The 20,019-nt window shown below is 41.6% G+C and overlaps 1 protein-coding gene across 3 annotated transcripts in view; it reads left to right on the forward strand.

The window, feature by feature from the left end:
* The window catches only part of VWF (von Willebrand factor), a 250,196-nt gene that overhangs the window by 205,644 nt on the left and 24,533 nt on the right, over positions 1 to 20,019 (forward strand). For all 3 annotated transcript variants that reach the window (XM_050965078.1, XM_050965096.1, XM_050965087.1), the window contains exons 44-46: positions 11,861 to 11,971; positions 17,589 to 17,772; positions 18,468 to 18,508. In XM_050965078.1, the coding sequence (XP_050821035.1) occupies positions 11,861 to 11,971; positions 17,589 to 17,772; positions 18,468 to 18,508 (336 nt within the window). The remainder of the gene's footprint in view (positions 1 to 11,860; positions 11,972 to 17,588; positions 17,773 to 18,467; positions 18,509 to 20,019) is intronic.

Here is a 20,019-nt window from a genome sequence, read left to right on the forward strand (position 1 = left end):
ATTCAGAGCACCTTCTCCTGGCAGCGGAGCACTTTAGAACTGGTGCATCAAACACCATGTAATGCTCCAAGGCATGTGCCTCTCAAGCACCCAAAATGCCCAGCAGACATGCTCAGCAGGACTCTCGTCCTCAACCACAAGCGGGAGTTACACAACATCACACTCTGATACCTATTCCACCAATGGGGCACCCCATGGTGGGACCTCTTCGTCACTTGTGAAAACTGAAAGGGGAACCATGGGAAGGATTTGCAGGGTGAAGCTCTTCTCGTCCCATGAACAGGCAACCTGTGTTACACTTTTCCTCCCATTCACTTCCTCCTACATGTGTTACGTAAGATCCAGCAGGACTGAGCTACTGTAATACTTATAGCCCCGTTCTGGTCATGCCAGTTCTGGTTTATAGATCTTCTTAGGCTCGCCAGCCACACACCGCTCCATCTCCGGACACTACTGGATCATCTCATACAAGATCAGGGTCGACTTCAACATCCCAATCTGGGCTCCGTTCATCTCACAGCCTGGTATTTGGATGGGGCTCAGGGATAGACAGGGCATGCCTAGTAAGACACATCTTCCTCCAGACCAGGGCATCCACCAGGGTCTACTACAGAGCTACCTGGAGACGCTTCATCTCATGGGCTCACCACCATCACCATCCACTGCATTATGTCCATACCTAGCGTCCTCGACTACCTTCTTGATCTCAAAACATTGGGCCTTGCCCATAGCTCTCTATAAGTCCACCCAGCAGCTCTCAGTGCTTTTCTCCCCCTTGTGCATGGCACCTCCGAGTTTACGCATCCTACCATAGTCTGTTTCATGATGGGTTTATTCAATACCTTCCTGCCAATGCTCAAGCCCACATCCCATGGGACATCAATTTCGTCCTGTCTGCCCTCACAAAGCCACCCTCCGAGCTGCTGGCAATGTGCTCCCTCTCCCACCTCTCCAGGAAGGTGATATTCTTGGTAGCCATTACCTTAGCTAGATGGGTCGGTGAACTGGCGGCCATGATGGCAGACTACCCTTACACCGTCTCCCTCAAGGATAAAGTTTGCTTATGACTTCACCCTAAATTCCTCTTAAAGGTAGTGTTGGAGTTCCACCTTAATCAGTGCATTCACCTATCTGTTTTCCACCCCAAACCACATGCCTCCCACATGGACAGGGCCCTGCATTCCCTTGATGTCCACCATGCACTAGCATTCTACCTCCACAGAACTCATTCCTTTTTCACATCACAAAACTATTTATGGCCATCCTTGACCAATCCAAGGGTCAAGCCCTCTCCTCCCAATGAATCTCCAAATGGGTCTCTGGCTACATCCACGAATGCTACACACAATCCAACATACTAATACAACAGATGCAAGCACAAGAGACTACATCAGCCTGCCTCACAGACATCTTCATGGCAAGACATCTGTCATGCAACAACCTGGTGCTACATCCACACATTCATGATCCACTATGTCATTTAGCAAGTGGCAGCTGCAGATGCTGCTATGGGCCAAATCATACTGCAGACTTCATTTCCTATCACATCCTCACACCCACCTCTGCACTGACCGCTGCTCGCTAATCACCAATGTCTGGAATGCATATAGGGACCATCACTCGAAGAAGAAGGGGAGGTTATTTACCTGTAACTGGAGGTTCATTGAGTTGTGTGGTCCCTATTTGTATTCCAGTACCCGCCCTCCACACCCTCTGCCGCAGACTGGACTACTCAGCAGCAAGAGGGACACTGGAGAGGCTCAATGCACGTGTGGGTTGACATACACTGCTAGAAAAACCTTCTGGACTCAGGCGCATTCCTCACATGCACACCCATGTATGGAATACAAATAGGGACCACACATCTTGAAGAACCGCCAGTTACAGAAATTAACCTCCTCTTCTTTTGTCTTGCTTACAACAATTCTGCTAACACATCCCAGAATGATGTTAGCTGTTTTTGCAACAGTATTACGTTGCTGATTCATATTTAGTTTGTGATCTACTATAACCCCTAGATCCTTCGTGGTAAGATCAATTTCAAAACTGACCTTGTTTTCAAAACTCTCTATTTATTTTGTGTGATACGTTTCTACATTTTTCATTAAAATGCACCTATTTCAAGGTGTTTGTACAAATATAAAAAATTAACAATGAAATAAAATCCACCCCAAAAGCTTTCCATTCAGATCAACTCCAACTTGCAAAATATAAATGGATATGCTTTGACCTGTGTCACAGCCCTTGTTTCTCTTTTCTCCCCATCTCATTCTTTCTAGTGGTAAGGAGTTTCTGGGAGAGAAAATGTGTCATTGCTGTAATTGCTGAATCTGCCACCAGGAGGAGTAGTGTCTGCACTTTACTGTTCTCCTGGAGGTTTTTCAACATGATTTCTGTATGAGTACATCAAAATAGCTCTCTGGAGCATAATAATAATACAGCGGGTTACAATTTCAAAGGACTATACAAACACTAATTAATGTGAAGGGAACACCTGCTTTCATTCTTGCTTCCTGTCAGCATCCTTAAAATCAGGAGCCTGGGTAAATGATATAAACATACTCAGTTTAAGGGTGATGTGATTATGAAAAGCATTTCATACATAACTTTCAGTGATACACATCTTAATCAGACCCATTTGGCTAAGTGTGTGTAAATCGATTATGAAAGATTTTCAGGCCTCTTGAGAATTATGTTAAATTATAACACAAGAGCATTTGGAGCATTCGTGCCGAGGCATGGCAAATGATGATTGTAATGGATGCTGACCATGAAATCTATTACTTTAATCTCCAGTATTTCAAACTGACATTTTTCTTTGAAGTAGCAAAGTTTGTCTTCTCCCATATGTTAAGCGTGACTGTAAAAGGCTAGCGTTATATGCATGAAAGATCAAAGAAAATATATTTTAAAGGAAGACTGTAGTTTGAATGTTGACTGTGAAACAATCATATTTAGTAACCATGTAAATGACTCGGAAGATTGTTATGAATGCTTTGTTTTTATTGCATTAGCTCATTGCAGAACAAGGTACAATAAATCTTAATGCTTTGAAGACTTGTAAACTGTGGGCCAGGTGCTCAGCTGGTGTAAATCAGTGTAGCTCAATCAATAGAGCTGTGCTGATTTACACCAGCTGAGGAGCTGGCCTGAATATTTCAGCATCATCCAAATAAATCCTTTTGGAGCTATCTCAGTCTCTCTCAATCTCTGATTATATCCCTTTAATCTGTGTCAGTCTGTAATATATCCAGCCCTGTGGCATTTAAGTGCCAAATATTCATGGATTTTTAAGAAAAGTCCCTATTTTGAGGGATGATCTCCACTCTCTTTTCCACCCTATTGTTAGAGAGGGGAGCTGAAAGAGTCTCTGTTCTGTTTGCAAAGACTCAGCATCCTCCTGAGGATGAAGTGTGCAGCAGCTCCCAGACCTCACGGAAAGTTAGAATTAAAGAGAATATGTGGAAATATGCCAAGTCACAGAATATGTGGATCCCTTTAATAACCTTAAATAGTCAATGAATCAGAGTGTAAAATCCTCTGTCACTTCTGAAGGGCATGGAATTAACTCAAGTTCCTCCTATGTTTATTGCAAACCTAACTCCAATTCAACAGAGTGTGAATATTCTCTATCCTGTGATTTTATCCATATGCTGTCACCTTCCCTTTTTGAGCCCAACTCTGTCTCACAGCTTGTACAGGGGGAGAGAGTCAGTGTAACTAAACACTTGTAAGTTTCCCCACAGCTGCTGCTTATTATTACTCCCAAGTCAGCCATGTGCACCTGCTCAAGTGTGAAGCATGATTTGTGTTCGTTATTGCTTACCTCCCAGGGCAATAGGATTTTTTAGACCCATAGACAGTGATCTTCATGTCAATGTAACAGACGCTTGGAAACTTACCACAGACTCATTCTGAGTTTTGAATCTCTATTTGAAATGTGAAATCCAAATGTATAAAAGACCAGGGCGGAGGGGGAAATAAAAGCAGAAGATCAGTCATTGAAAACAGAGGAACTAGCAGAATGTTGAGTCAGTGCAGTAAGTAAAAACTTGAACAAAACGTGTCAAACAATGTTGCATTTCTGCATCAGAAGTGGTCCCAGAACTATGGAGGATAGCGGTGGTAAAGATTGTCTAATCTGTCTAATCCAATCTATCCACAAATGTATGTGGCACTCATCACCATAATATCTAAGGATCTACAAGAGGTCTGTCTACACTGCATTTTCAAACTCACTGCAACGAGTCAGAGCCCAGGTCTACAGACGGGCTCACATTATGGCACTAAAAATACCTGTGTAGACATTTGAGTTTGGGCTGGAGCCCAGGCTCTGAAGCCAGGGAGGGGGCAGTGTTAGATGTACCCTAGATCATTTTGTCCATACACTACCCAGTGGAGGGTTGTTCCCAGCAATATATGTTCTAGTTCTTTATCCAGTTGAGTTTCAGATCCTCAAACAGGCTTCCATCACTTCTTTTAGGAGGTTATTGAGCTGGCTAAAAAGAGTTTATTTTTCCTGATAGTCATATATTTTCCTTTACTAAAAATTAACTTGCACCTACTTGTGTTTTAAAACAAATAAAAGGAACTGTCGTTGTACTTGTGAGCTCTTACTTTCATGTTGTAAATAAATTAACTAATTTGTCTTCTGGAGAATAATTCTTTATACTGTAGAGGAGATCTGAGTATCATAAATGAGCCAGATCCATAGAGGGTCTGACTCAGTTTCCAGTCCCACAAAAAGCCATGATGTCATTTGCACCTCTAGCTGGGCCACTAGTTGGGAGAAAATGTATTTGTGAAAATTGTTGAGAATTCTGAAGCATATTTCAAATCTATTATTTTCACCCTCTTTTCTTTGCAATTTCAGATCCCATAGCCAGGATCCACTTACTCAAGAAACTGAGTAAATTCTCATAGACTCATAGGTCAGAAGGGACCAATATGATCATCTAGTCTGACCTCCTGCACAAGGCAGGCCACAGAACCCCACCCATCCAATTTTATAACAACCCCTAACCCAGGACTGAGTTATTGAAATCCTCAAAACTGGTTTGAAGACCTCAAGCTGCAGAGAATCCACCAGCAAGCGACCCATGCCCCACGCTGCAGAGGAAGGCGAAAAACCTCCAGGGCCCCTGCCAATCTGCCCTGGAGGAAAATTCCTTCCCGACCCCAAATATGGCGATCAGCTAAACCCTGAGCATGTGGGCAAGACTCACCAGCCAGCACCCAAGAAGGAATTCTCTGCAGTAACTCAGTTCCCATCCCATCCAACATCTCCCCGCAGACCATTGAGCAGACTTATCTGGTGATAATCCAAGATCAATTGCCCAAATTAAACTATCCTATCATAACATCCCCTCCATATACTTATCAAGCTTAGTCTTAAAGCCAGATAAGTCTTTTGCCCCCACTATTTCCCTCGGAAGGCTGTTCCAGAACTTCACTCCCCTAATGGTTAGAAACCTTCGTCTAATTTCAAGTCTAAACTTCCTAATATCCAGTTTGTACCCATTCGTCCTCGTGCCTACATTAGTACTAAACTTAAATAATTCCTCTCCCTCCCTAACGTTAACCCCCCTGATATATTTATATAGAGCAAGCATATCCCCCCGCAGCCTTCTTTTGGCCAGGCTAAACAAGCCAAGCTCTTTGAGTCTCCTTTCATAAGGCAGGTTTTCCATTCCTCGGATCATCCTAGTAGCCCGTCTCTGGACCTCTTCCAGTTTGAATTCATCCTTCTTGAACATGGGACATCAGAACTGCACACAGTATTTCAGATGGGGTCTCACCAACGCCTTATATAACGGTACTAACACCTCCTTATCCTTGCTGGAAATACCTCGCCTGATGCATCCTAAAATCGCATTTGCTTTTTTAACAGCCGTATCACATTGGTGGCTCATAGTCATCCTGCTATCAACCAATACCCCAAGGTCTTCTCCTCCTCTGTCGCTTCCAACTGATGCGTCCCCAACATATATCTAAAATTCTTATTATTAATCCCTAAGTGCATGACCTTGCACTTTTCACTATTGTGTTTCATCCTATTACTATTACTCCAGTTTACAAGGTGGTCCAGATCTTCCTGAATAGTGTCCCTGTCCTTCTCCGTGTTAGCAATACCCCCCAGCTTTGTGTCATCCGCAAACTTTATTAGCACATTCCCGCTCTTTGTGCCAAGGTCAGTAATAATAAGGTTAAATAAGATCGGTCCCAAAACCGATCCTTGAGGGACTCCACTAGTAACCTCCTTCCAGCCTGACAGTTCACCCTTCAATACGACCCGCTTGAGTCTTCCCTTTAACCAGTTCCTTATCCACCTTACAATTTTCATATTCATCCCCATCTTTTCCAATTTAACTAACAGTTCCCCATGTGGAACTGTGTCAAACGCCTTACTGAAATCGAGGTAAACTAGATCTACCGCATTTCCTTTATCTAAGTAATCCGTCACCTTCTCAAAGAAGGAGATCAGATTGGTTTGGCACGATCTACCTTTAGTAAATCCATGTTGCAATTCGTCCCAATTACCATTGACCTCTATGTCCTTAACTACTTTCTCCCTTAAAATTTTTTCCAAGACCTTACATACTACAGACGTCAAGCTAACAGGCCTATAATTACCCGGATCACTTTTATTCCCTTTCTTAAAAATAGGAACTACGTTAGCAATTCTCCAGTCGTACGGCACAACCCCTGAGTTTATCGATTGCTTAAAAATTCTCGCTAACGGGCTCGCAATTTCACGCGCCAGTTCCTTTAATATCCTCGGATGGAGATTGTCTGGGCCCTCCGATTTTGTCCCATTAAGCTGTTCAAGTTTGGCCTCTACCTCAGTTGCGGTAATATCCACCTCCATACCCACATTCCCGTTTATCATCCCTCCATCATCGCTAAACTCCTCACTAGTCTTATTAAAAACTGAGGCAAAGTACTTATTTAGATATTGGGCCATGCCTAGGTTATCCTTAACCTCCATTCCATCCTCAGTGTATAGCGGCCCCACTTCTTCTTTCTTTGTTTTCTTCTTATTTATGTGGCTGTAGAACCTTTTACTATTGGTTTTGATTCCCTTTGCAGTCCAGTTCAATGCGGCTTTTAGCCTTCCTCACTTTATCCCTACATGTTCTGACCTCACCAAGGTAGCTTCCCTTGCTAATCCTGCCTTTCTTCCACTCCCTGTAAGCTTTCTGCTTTTTTCTAATCCCCTCTCTGAGTTGCTTGCTCATCCAGCTTGGCCTACAACTCCTGCCCATGGTTTTTTTCCCCTTTCTTGGGATGCAGGCTTCCAACAATTTCCGCAGCTGCGACTTAAAGTAATTCCAGGCCTCCTCCGCATTTAAATCCACAAGTTCCTCCGTCCAATCCACTTCCCTAACTAATTTCCTTAACTCTTTAAAATTAGCCCTCGAGAAGTCGAACACCCTAATCCCAGATCTACATTCGTTTATCCTTCCATCTAGTTTGAACTGAATCAGCTCATGATCACTCGAACCAAGGTTGTCCCCTACCACCATTTCTTCTACGAGGTCCTCACTGCTCACCAAAACCAAATCTAAAATGGCATCCCCTCTCGTGGGTACTTCAACTACTTGATGAAGAAATCCATCCGCTATCACATCCAGAAAAATCTGACCCCTATTATTCTTGCAAGCACTCGTCCTCCAGTCTATATCCGGGAAGTTGAAGTCTCCCATAATCACACATTTCCCCTTTGTGTTTACTTCATTAAAGACATTAAAGAGGTCTCTATCCATATCCCAATCAGATCCCGGTGGTCTATAGCACACCCCAAGCACTATCTCAGGGGAAGCTCTAGTTGCTTTTTTACCCAGTGTGATTTTTGCCCAGACAGACTCTGTCTTATCCATTCCATCGCATCTTATTTCATTACAGTTAATCTCATCATTGATGTACAAGGCTACTCCACCACCTTTGCCTTTCTTCCTGTCTTTTCTAAACAGCACATAGCCTTCAATACCTGTACTCCAGTCATGAGTACTATTCCACCAGGTTTCTGTTATCCCTATAATATCCGGTTTCACTTCCTGCACCAGTAGCTCCAGTTCCTCCATCTTGTTACCTAGGCTCCTCGCATTAGTGTACAGACATTTTAATTTTTGGCGTTTGGCGTCAGTGACATTCTTTCCCCCGTCGTGCACAGACCTTCTACCACCAGCATCACCCATTAATCTGGTTTCTACTCCACTATTCTTCCTTGGATCAATTCTTTCGTCTGCAAGGGTATCCCCTCTCACTTTGTTTACTTCCCTCTCCAGGTTATATTCTGGCGTGGAGATCTCCTGAACATCTCCCAACCATCTACCCCAACTTCCTAGTTTAAAGCTCTCTTGATGAGGTCGGCGAGCCTCCATCCTAGAATTCTATTTCCCTCCTTGCTTAGATGAAGTCCATCCTGAGCGAACAGTTGTCTGTCCGTAAACGCTTCCCAATGACCGTACATCCCAAAGCCCTCCTTATAACACCAATGCCTGAGCCATCTGTTGATCGCCATAATCTTGTCACTCCTTCGTCGCCCTGCTCTAGGAACCGGCAGAATCCCACTGAAGATCACCTGAGCCTCGATTTCTTTGAACGTCTTCCCCAGTCTGGCATAGTCCTCCTTGATACAGTCCAGCGAGTAACTAGCCATATCATTCGTTCCCACATGAAGGACAATCAACGGATTCTTTCCCGCTCCCGCTAGGATCCTATTCAGCCTCAGGTCCACATCCTGTATCTTAGCCCCTGGCAGACAGCACACCCTTCTGTTCTCCCGATCAGGTCTAGTTACAGGCCTGTCTATTCTTCTCAGTAAAGAGTCTCCAATCACGTAGACTTGCCTTTTCCTGGCGACTGTGATTCTCCGGTCTATCCCCCACACCAGCTGGCCGCAAGTCCTCTCGATTTCTATTCGCCCTTACAATCCTCCTAGGGCTCATACTTGGTGTCGCCTCCATTGACTCCTCCCCTCCTTCTGCAGGACTAGCTGCTCGTCTCTTTTTCCTTGCCCTCTCTCCTTCAGCAGCAGTGCAAAAGCAACTAATTATCTTATTTTTATTTGTCTATTTGAATTTATAACAAAGATAAAAAGCATCTGTCACATGCCATAGGTGCTTCTGACATATATTTAACAAACTGAAGCAATGCAAAATAACAGATTCAGCAGCATGACTTCACACACAATCAAAATTATGCTACTAAGGACTCAGTCTTCCACTGTGATGTATGTGGGCAAACCTCTGTGCCCTCAGAAAGCCCAATTACTTTCAGAGATCTGTCCACATGAGTCACACTGCAGGGCCAAGGCCTAAAATATTTATATTAAAAGACAACATAAAAGTTATTCAAAAAGGGAACAGAAGCCATGCTTAAGTGCCCAGTCATGGAGGTTTAATATTGAAAGGTCAAATGTATAGTCTGTTTGCAAACTGTTTACAGAATCTACAGGCTAAAATGTGTTCAGGTAAACTCTTTATGAGGCTGTTTTGAATTTCTAAGTTAAATACTAGAGCTGGAGGAAAATTTCCCATTGAAAGATTTTTACCTGATATTTTTTTGGCAAAACAGAAATTCTTATGGAAAAAAAATTATTTTTATTGAACATTTTTTGTTGAAAACCAAAAATGTTTTGGCTTCAAACTGAAAATTTTCAATGGAAACCTGAAAATCTGCAAAGAAAAATTATGACCAAAACAGTAAAAAAAAAAAATGTGTTTTAACTGAAATGTTTCATGAGAACAAAATATTTCCCAAACAACTCTGTTAAATACATCTCTTTGTCAAGAAGATCAGTCAGTTTTGCACTCTGTTCTGCCCCATTCATTATGCAAGGTGGCTCATGCTTTCAGGTACAGCGATTGGGCTGTCCATGAAAAGAGGCTGATATTGATGTTGGCAGGGCTAACTGTGGCTGGGACAGGAGTAATGGGGTCAATGTTTCCAACATCCAGGCAGAGCCTTCCTAAAAAGCAGCCATCCACTGTACAGATGTAAAACCAGAGTGAAAGGTGGCACTGAGCTTATTTAATATTTTAGTCCCATCTCAAATTCAGATCATCATGTTGCCTGCTCAGTATTGAAAGTAAACCTGCTCTATGCCCTATGGGGATCCATGTTTTCAAACCCAGAGATGGAAAAATAAAGATCATTGCTTTCTTTCAGTTAGCCAGATGCTCCAGTGTTGTATACTGTGTGGTGGTTGGTTATTTTATGAAGGAAAGTAGTGGCCAAATCACCAGTGAAATGATCAGCCAATACATTTTTCTGCTCCATATGCAATTATCTGCAAACCGAGGATATTGGGTATAGCAACTCTGAATAACTCTTTGCCTTTGTTTGAGAGTAAACCCAGTCAGATGGCTGAACATATTAAACATTTTTCTGATTCACCCTTAATTTTGAATTCCCTTTTTGTTGACTGTTCATGATGCTGCTAGAATAGTTTTCTTACAGTTGCTTATTCTGTAATAGTTGTAAATCAGCAAAACCCCCTCCCCAGTTATATAGCTGTTTTGTTGGTTTTTTTTTTAAATGGAGATGATACTGTGATTCTTAAAGGTTTATTTAACCTGGCATTCACATTGGGTTTCCTCCCAGGACTTAACCTATCCCACAGTTCTTTGCAGCCACTTGAGAGCTTCCCTCAGAGCTGATCGCTGTGAAAGCAAAAGAGTTGAAGCAGAAGAGAAGCTGCTCTGAGATGGGATGTGGCATGAGGGGAGAGGGAGAAGAGAGATGTGCTGTTATTTTTCTTCCCTTTTGCTTGCTCTCATTGGGCCAAAGTGTCTGAAAGATTTTGCTGCTATTTTTTTCCAATATGTAGAGTCCAAGCCAGTGGGCACCTCTTCAGAACTAACCTGTGCATGAGGTGCCATGGGTTGTGAAGTCCTGGTATAGTGGACTGTGACAGGTCTTTTACAGCACAGACAAGGAATAAATGAAATGATTGTGATAGAAAATAAGAGGAATAGCCCAGTGGAGTGCATTAATTTGCTCTTCCTCAAAACTAGAGGGTAGTACAAAGTGCAACAAATTTTACCTGGATAAAATAAAATGCTTGTATACAATTAAATGTTGGCACTCACTGGTGTAAGATATTATTGAAAGAAATAGTTTAGGGACCAAAACATGCTCATTTCAATGTTACCTCAGCCTCCCCATCCATCTTTGCTTGTTTGTTTTACCTATCAGTTAAATCTTGTCAGAAATCTAAATTGTAAGCACTTTGGGGCTGGAGTTATCTCTTTTTTACTGCATGATTTGTACAGAATCTAGTGCAATGGAGCTCTGATCCTTATTTGGAGCCTGCTAGTGTTCATGCAACACAATAATAGTAATAATAATAATTAATGATGATAATCCTGCAAAGTGCTAGGCACCATTGACTCTCATTGAATTCAGAGAAAGGCTGCTCAGCACTTCACTGGAGATGCTCATATCCTTTCAGGACCAGGCCCTTAGTAAGATTCAAAATTGACTAGACACGTGAATAAGAATAATTTCTGCAGTTACTCTAGTTAGTGGGAAAAAATCAGTGGCTTCAGTAAACGAATCAGCAGCCGATAATCAGAAGTCTCTACCTGTAGTGAATAATATTGCACAATTATAAGGGTTTTTCACATTCTTCTGAAACACATAATATTGGCCACTTACCGTGGACCATTTGTTCTGTTACAGCAGTTCCTGTGTCTTTATAGTTTTGTTTAAACTGCATTATACAATAAGAAATTGTACTATGACACAACCTTAATGTTAAGTGTCTCTTGCAAATGTATCATCATCAAACTTCTCATTTTCTTGTGTGGCTTTCTAATATAACTACAACCACTACCTTGTTCTCCTCTTACAGGGATATACATATGTCAACCGGGAAGGGGAGTGTTGCGGAAAATGTCAGAAGACTATGTGTGAAGAGCAGAACTCATGGTCTCGAGGGGATGTAGATGTTCGTTTGCATGAGGTAAGGTCAAGAGTTCCATGCTGCTAACAATGTGCTCAGTCCTCCTTGTTTAGGAGATGGGACTAAAATGTTTTTCTCTTCTAGAGGAGAAGGGAAAATGCGCAGGTTGCTTATTGTGTAAACAGATCAGCTGGTTGTCACGTCATGTCCATGTATAGTTTATTAGGAGTTCTCATCTTCAAATACATGTTACAAATTTAAAGTAAACCTTACAATGCTTCTGTGAGGGAGATGATATTATGCCTAACCGAGGCATAGAGCGATTAAGCCTCCTTGTGCACTATGAGCGAGAGGTGTGGTTCCCAACTTCCTGACACATACTCACAGGTGCTGTAGGAGATCCAGCACGTCTAAATAGCAGTGCAGCTGCAGTAACACAGGCAGCAGCTGCGGAGCTGTACGTACCCACAGAGTGAAGTTGGATTTGTACTCCATGGCTGTGCCATGCCCCTGCTGCTGCTCCCTGTGACTATTATTCATTCTTGGTCTGGCTCTCAAAGAGCTAGAGCGAGTATGTGTACGCAAGCTAAGAACCACATCTCTACCTCGTAGTGTAGACGTAGCCTGGGTGACTTGCCCACAGTCAAACAGCAAGTCAGTAGAAGAGGAAGGAAGTTCTATCTTCCAGTACTATGCTCAAACTACCAAAGTCTTTTAATCTTAATGTTTTAGGCTCTATTAACCTGAGCCAGTCATAATTCACTTGGTTCAGACTCTACTGTCATAGATTGTATGAAAAGAAAGGAACATCACGATTATCTAGTCCAACCTTCTAAATAACACAGACCATAGAACATGACATATTAATTCCTGCGTCAAGCCCATAGCTTCTGTTTGAGCTAGTGCATATCTTTTAGAAAGAGTTCTCACATATTAGTGACGCTAAAAAAAAGGAACAGGAAGACATTAAACCTTCTTGAATATAGGATAACCTATCAAAATAATTTAGTCAGCAAAATATTTGCATTTCCCTCTTGCTTTAAAAATAGTTTATTTCTTGGATGTGAACCAATAAGCCCTGATTTGGTAAAAAAATTAAGCACATGTATAAATCTAATTAAAACAGATGAGACTTAAACCCATGCTCAGAGCTGAGCAACATTTTTTAAACAAAGCATTTATTCACTGAAAAATGCAGTTTTGAGCTGAGCAAAACTATTTGCAAATTTGAGTCACCAGCAGACTTAGATGCCATTCACAAAAGAGGAGGAGGTATTCCCTTTATAGAACCATGGCTAGAGCACTCAGCTGGGATGCAGGAGGCCACCACTTCAAATCTCTGCTCTGCATGATATGGGTAGGGATTTGAACTTGGATTTCCCCCATTACAGGTGAAGGTCCTGACCACTTGGTTATGGGATATTCTGGTGTGGGTCTCTCTCAGTGGTCCTGTTCCACTTTGTATAAATAATTAAATATTCATTGGAACAGGGACTGGAGCCCAATTCTTTCCCCTCCCAGATGAGTCCCCTGACAATAGAGCTGCGGAGGGGGGGGCATCTCCATCACCTCTGGTGGTTTTGTGAATGGCATTTCTGAATTTCCTTTGCTTTTAATAAAAAATCAGTTTAAAATTGCCCAAATTAAAATGAAACATTTCATTTTGATTCAAAATTATTGATTTATTTAGCCAATAAAACTGATTCTGGGAGGAATGTTAATCTAAAACTCTTAAAAATTTTTTTTTGGTTTGTCCAGCAAGTTGATTATTTGGATAGATCTATCTAGGCTTAACTTTAAACATATGTTCTAGTGCTTTGCTAAATTGGGTCCCTGATGATTCTTTCCCAGACATTCTAATTCAAAATATTTTGGGTTTTGTTTTGCCTTTAAACATGTAAGTAGTCCTTGTTGCTTCTGAAATTTGACACAACACTGAGACAGCACACATGATTCTATGTTCCTGAAGTCATAGAACTTTGTTATAAAACATGCAGCCCCACAGCCTCAACATTCCTGCAGGATGAGCACTGTTGAATAACAATGATCTGCTGTAAAGACACCCACTCCCTTCTTGCAGATCAGGTGGAATTTAATGGCATCAGAGAGTTAAACTGCTAACGTCTGCTGTTCATAAACGTGGGGCGTGGAATGATGTAAACTGAGTTTTTCTTAGCCTTTGAAAGTCAACCAGTAATACTGAAAAGAAGTGATGATTTTTTATAGCACTCAGTCATTTCTGGCTGTAAACACCCACATCCACTGTTCAATGTTTGAAAACTCAAAAGGACCATCTCTCTGTCCTTTGTGTATATAAGATTAGAACTTTACTATAGGTGGCTCAAGAGATTGGTACCACCATACTGACCACCATGAACACTTAGCCTAGATGTGATAAACCAATCCCCGAGCACTCTCCTGTCGACTCCTGTACTTCTCCACCACAAGAGGTACAGGCGGAGTCAATGGGCAGCAGCAGCAGTCGACTCAACACAGTGAAGACACCACAGTAAGTCAATCTAAGTACATCGACTTCAGCTACATTATTCATGTAGCTGAAGTTGCATAACTTAGATCAATTCCCTCCTCCTCCCCCCATGTAGACCACGCCTTATTCATCTGTAGGTTGCCAGCTCAATCTATCTGAGGTTAGATGCGACCTAAAGATATTACCATATGAAGTCTGTGCAGTGGACTGTTTGAACTGAGTAGCTGGTGTCAGTGTGCTTCAAGCAGGACATCGCATTTGGATATTCATTGGCACACTCAGTGATGCCAGGGACTGAATGGGGATGGAGATAGAGGTGTGCAAATAACAGATTTTGAGTGTGCTGGCAATTCCAAAAGACTGAAAAATAAATCTGTTTTGGGTTGAACTGAAAACAAATGAGTTTTTTAAAAATGTTCTGTGAATCAAAAAGTTGAAATAAACATTTTGAGTTGAACACAACATTTCAATTTAATGTCAAGGATTTTTTAACATTTAAAAATGCATGGAAATTCAAAACAAAAGCCCATTTTGAACTGAAAAATCAAAACGTTTCATTCTGAAAATGTCAAAACAAAACTGCTTTTTGGCAAACATTGCAGGTCTGGTGACAGCTCTAGATGGAGAATGAGTTCTCTCTCCCCTCATTAAAAAGGGTGGCTCAGAGTTGAAGCACATTTCCAGGGGATAGTAAGAAGAAGTCAGTACTGTGGTTGCCTGTGCTGCACTTGTTGTCTGCTCAGAATAACATTTTATTTTCAGCACCATATTGAGTAGAATTTCTTTGTGACTGTTCCAGAGAGTTCAATAGTAAATGAATAGCTGGAAAAAAATGAAATAAATAATAAAGGGAAAAAACACTGACCCCATTTACATGTGCAGCAGATATCCATCTTGCTTTGCAGACTAGTGGGATACTGGTTTTCTTTTCCCTTTAATTTACATATTTCTTCAGCCTAATCATTTTGTTCTGCTCTTAACCCTGCGAGCCTTGGCAAGCCTCTGCCTGCCCGAGTAGCATTAAATTGCCTAATCCTGTGCAGCGGTTGGGGATCAAAACAGTAGGGAAGGAAAATAGTAGGTTAAATATAATAGAATGCTAGACCTTCCATTTCTCCTGCTTCTCCTCCCCAGTTTAAAACAGATTTGCTAAACTGCTTCCACCCTTCTACATATTGCTGTCTACAACTATTCAGTGCTAATTCTTCATTGCATTTTTGCAAAGAAAATCAGCTTCTTTCCTTAATAATAATAATAATTAATAAATAATGCAACAGGTCAAAGTCTTCAACCCTCACATTTTAACTGACAGCAGTCCTATGTGCCAACATCATTCTCTGCTTTACAAATCAAGTTTTCAAAGAAACATGCTGTCATCTTCCACTGCATTTACTATTCTTTACTGTTCTATATAAACCATAGAATCCATACACACCGATGTGTGTAGCTGTGTCTCTTTCTCGCCATTAGCACTGAAATAACTCATTGAATGACAGAAAAAAGTGGACTGACTTTCCCCGTGTCTCATACATTGAAGGTTGATGCTCTTGTTAGTATTAGAAAATGAGAGCCCGATTGTCATTTACACTAAAGCCCCTTGACAACACTCTGGTAGTAAGTTACACGGTACATCCACTATAAAGACCCTTTATGCTGCCAGAGTTGTGTAATGGACTTTGAATATTTATCAGCCTTTTTTCCCTTAATGAATATTTTTAATTTGGACATATTTTGCAATGAGTTCTACCTTCATCTTCTGTCTACTAGAACCAAGGTGATTTTTCTCAAACGAAAAGCCACAAACTAAAATAGCTCATGGTCTTTAATCAGTAATTATGATGAATGATTTATTATGTATTTATTTTAATTTGATTTTTTTTTAAATGTACCACATCATGTGTCTCATAGTGAATGGCGAAACATCATTAAGAAAAAAATCTTGGAAGGGGCTTGGCGCTTCCTCATCTCCCATTAAGAACCACTCCCATTCCTAAAGCTAGACACATGCTTGAGTACCTTGCTGAATCAGAGCCAGTGTCACTGGGAGTTAATTCTTACAGGATTGAGCCCTTCAGATCTTTCCCAAGAATTCAAAAGACAGAAAGATGTTCCCAAAATGTCTCTAGTCAGAGAATACATTCAATGGCTCTCAAAATACAAGGCGCTCACAGATTGCTGTGGCACCTATCAGTTGGTGTTTAGTATCAGTCGTTTACTTTCTTTGCTTGTTCCTGGCACAGAAGGGAAGTCAATTTTCTCTTCAGTTCCTTTCCCAAGATTCTGAAATGATTCTTAATTATTGTCAATCTTCCTTTACTGTCGGTGTTTATGCCCCTGTGGATTACAGTCACGGTGGAAGTCCCAGTTCTATCTGGCACCCTTACGTATTATAGCTGTAATAATATTCAACATTTGTACAGTGATTTAGCTCTTGAAAGCATAGTATAAACTTTAACAATGTTAGATTTCAGTGAGCCCCAGAATCCCATGGTTTATGATTTCACTAGGCAAATGTGGGATTGCACAGGACCAAGACTTTGGCCTGGCCTCTGTCAGCACCTCCTCCCATCATGCAACTATAACCTCTTTTTTCTGGCTTGCTGTGGCATCCCTCCCTAGCAGTATGATCTTGAGGGTCCCTCTCTTTCTCACCCAGTGGCAAGTACCACCATCTGTATCCAGCAACAAGAACCTGACCCTTTCTCCATTCACAAATCCTTTCTGTCCAAAACATGTTACCAAAGTCTGCCTCTGTCTCTGTAAGTCTGAATTCCCACAAGGCCCCTCAGAAACAGACAAATCTGCCATAGTTCCTCTGAATCCAGAGCAGCCATGAAGAGCAATTTTTTAAGTTAAATCTAATAATCCGTCCCCCTACACACAGTTTTCATGGAGTAAAATTTCTCCTAAATCTGTTGCTGTCACCCCTAAATTCTGTAATCTATTCAGCAGTCTATTTCATGACCTCACAGTCCACACCAAGATTTAGGGAGAACTGTGTGCTGACAGGTGGCTACCACGGTCCTTGCTGAAAATTCTGGGAGTTAAAGCATAGGGAATAACTGCTTGAGTCTGTGTCCAACAGCTTAAATCAGTCATCATTTTGGGTTTGTTATGGTGTCCTCTCCTCTATCCACTGCACAAACATGACCAATTCCTCCTAACCCTTTTGCAATCTCCCATGCTTAGGTCGGCACAGAGTGGCGATCCCCCTTCAGCCCTTGCATTATCAACAAGTGTGTCCGAGTGAACGACGAAGTTTTTGTTGAGAAAAGGAACGTGTCATGTTCTCAGATGGATGCACCCACCTGCCATTTAGGATATGAGTTGCGCTGTGACCGAATAACAAATTGTTGTCCCTCCTGCCGGTGCGGTAAGGTTTCACAACTGCTAACAGCATCATCAGAGGATTTGGGTTCTGTGGCTCACTCACTGATTTTGTACATCTCATTAAGAGCCTACAAAAATACATGTTATGTAAATGAATTTAATCTGAAGTTGTCCTGTAATATTGTGAATACAAACTGCAGCACCTTCCAGACAGTAGCAAACAGCCCTGGTTTTAGTTAAAGAAGAAACTCAAATTTGATTAGTTATAGTGACCATGTTATTACTTCCTCTTTGCAAGTCACTCTCCTTGTCTCTCTGTCATCTGCCTCTGAACTTGGCTTACGGAAATACTGATGTGAGAAGCTGTGAGGATAGGAGTAGGGGAGAGCAGTGAGAGTGGAGAGAAAAAGGAGAAGAGTCTACCATTGATAGAGCAGCTGTCAGGGGATCTTCTGTAAGTGGGAAGCCTGAACTGTAGGGGGACTTCATGCTACATATTTGAAAAAAATAGGCAGCTAAGGAAGGTTCAGAAGGGGAATTCAGAACAACACTGCCAAAATTAGGGCCTCTGAGAGGTATGATGTATGGGTAGGCCCAATTCTTGCCATCTTCATGCAGGGACAGCTCCCATTGACATCAGTGGAAATTTTACCAGGCGTGCAGGATCAGAGCTATGATATATACAACCTTATTGCAGTGTCATAGGTAACACTAATAAGTATATGTTTTCTTTTCCAGAACCTGTGAATGGTTGTGTTCTAAATGGCACCATTCTCGGGGTAAGATAATATTCTTATGTCAAATGCCTCTAAGATATTTAAATATTTTAATGAGAATTTGTAGAGTATAAATGAACTACTACGTAGATACCATTTACAGACTCCCCTTCCTCAAATGGAGACTTGGAAAGCGTGGTCTCATGGTTAGACACTGGACCGGGGCTCAAGGGATCTGGGTTGAATTCCTCGCTGTGCCACAGATGCTCTTTCTGACCTTGGGCATCTCTTTGGATACTGTAATGATGGGGGCCTTGTAAGTACTTTCAGACCACCACACTCACAGGAAACAGATTGTGATAAATATTCCAATAGATGATCCTTGCTCATTTCAGAGAAAGGAGAAACTTCTCTTGCCCCACCCAGAGGTTAAAGCAGATTCAAATAGGAAGGAAAGCACTCAGCACAGCATCTGAGGGGAGGGGAAACTCTCCTTTGCTTTTAGTGCTTCTCACTACTTGACCCCATCTCACCCTCAAGATCCCTAACAAAACTGAGAGAAAATTCCTTCTTGACCTCCTCACATCTAGTGGCTGGTTTAACCTTACGCATGACAGTGAGAATGATCAGAGTGAAGCATCTGAGCTCATGTATACCCAAAACTGTCTTTAGTGAGTCCTAGCAGTTGACCATTGTTTTCTGAAATCCATATTCTGGCAGTATATCTAGTGAGAGAGAATTCCAAATATGCTGATCACCCTCGAGAGGAACAAGTCCCTCCATGCATTTAACCTAAACTTTAATCTCTAAATTCCAGGAGTGTCCATAAATTTTCCTCTTGCTGCTTATTTAAAATATCAGTATTGCCAAATCTCTGTGGTACCTACTACATACTGCAATAAGAACCCTTTTCAGTCTCTTGTTTTTCACATAATGTACGCATAAACTTGTCATCTGATCAGAACTACAGCCCTGTCATCATAACATTCCTTCCTTCTGCGTAAGAGATTTCCTTCCCCGCAGAATGAAATCCACAGAGGAACACACAATTTCTGTCAACACATTGCGGGATGAGTTTTTATGTTGTAATATGCTTCCTTTCTTTGAATCCTATTTACCTTTTTTAGAAGATATGCATCCCTATTGGGATTTATAGTGTCAAAACCTGGCTACAATATTCCATGCAGACCCTAATCATGACCTTAGGTCATGTAATATAATAATGACATTCTCATGCATTCCAGGATATCGACTGGCATTCTGTGCTGCAACTAAGCAATGCATTTACACCTTCATGTTATTGCTAGCCTGACCCTGAAGTCCCTTGCATGAGTGGCTCATCTTAGTTCTTTACCCAGCAACATACAGATTTGTCTTGCAATTTTTGATCCAAAATGTATTACTGTTCTATATGAGAATGAGCCATTTATTTAATCAAATGTGGTCTTAATTAGGCAATGTGTGTGGAGGGCTTAGGTGACACTGGAGTGTTGAAGAGGCTTTGTGCTGGCCGTTTGCAGAGCCGACAGCGTCACCTTGTATGAGGATTCCCACAACACTCTCTGAACTCCCCA

This window comes from Gopherus flavomarginatus, chromosome 1, assembly GCF_025201925.1.
Source record: "Gopherus flavomarginatus isolate rGopFla2 chromosome 1, rGopFla2.mat.asm, whole genome shotgun sequence".
NCBI classification, from domain to species: domain Eukaryota; kingdom Metazoa; phylum Chordata; order Testudines; family Testudinidae; genus Gopherus; species Gopherus flavomarginatus.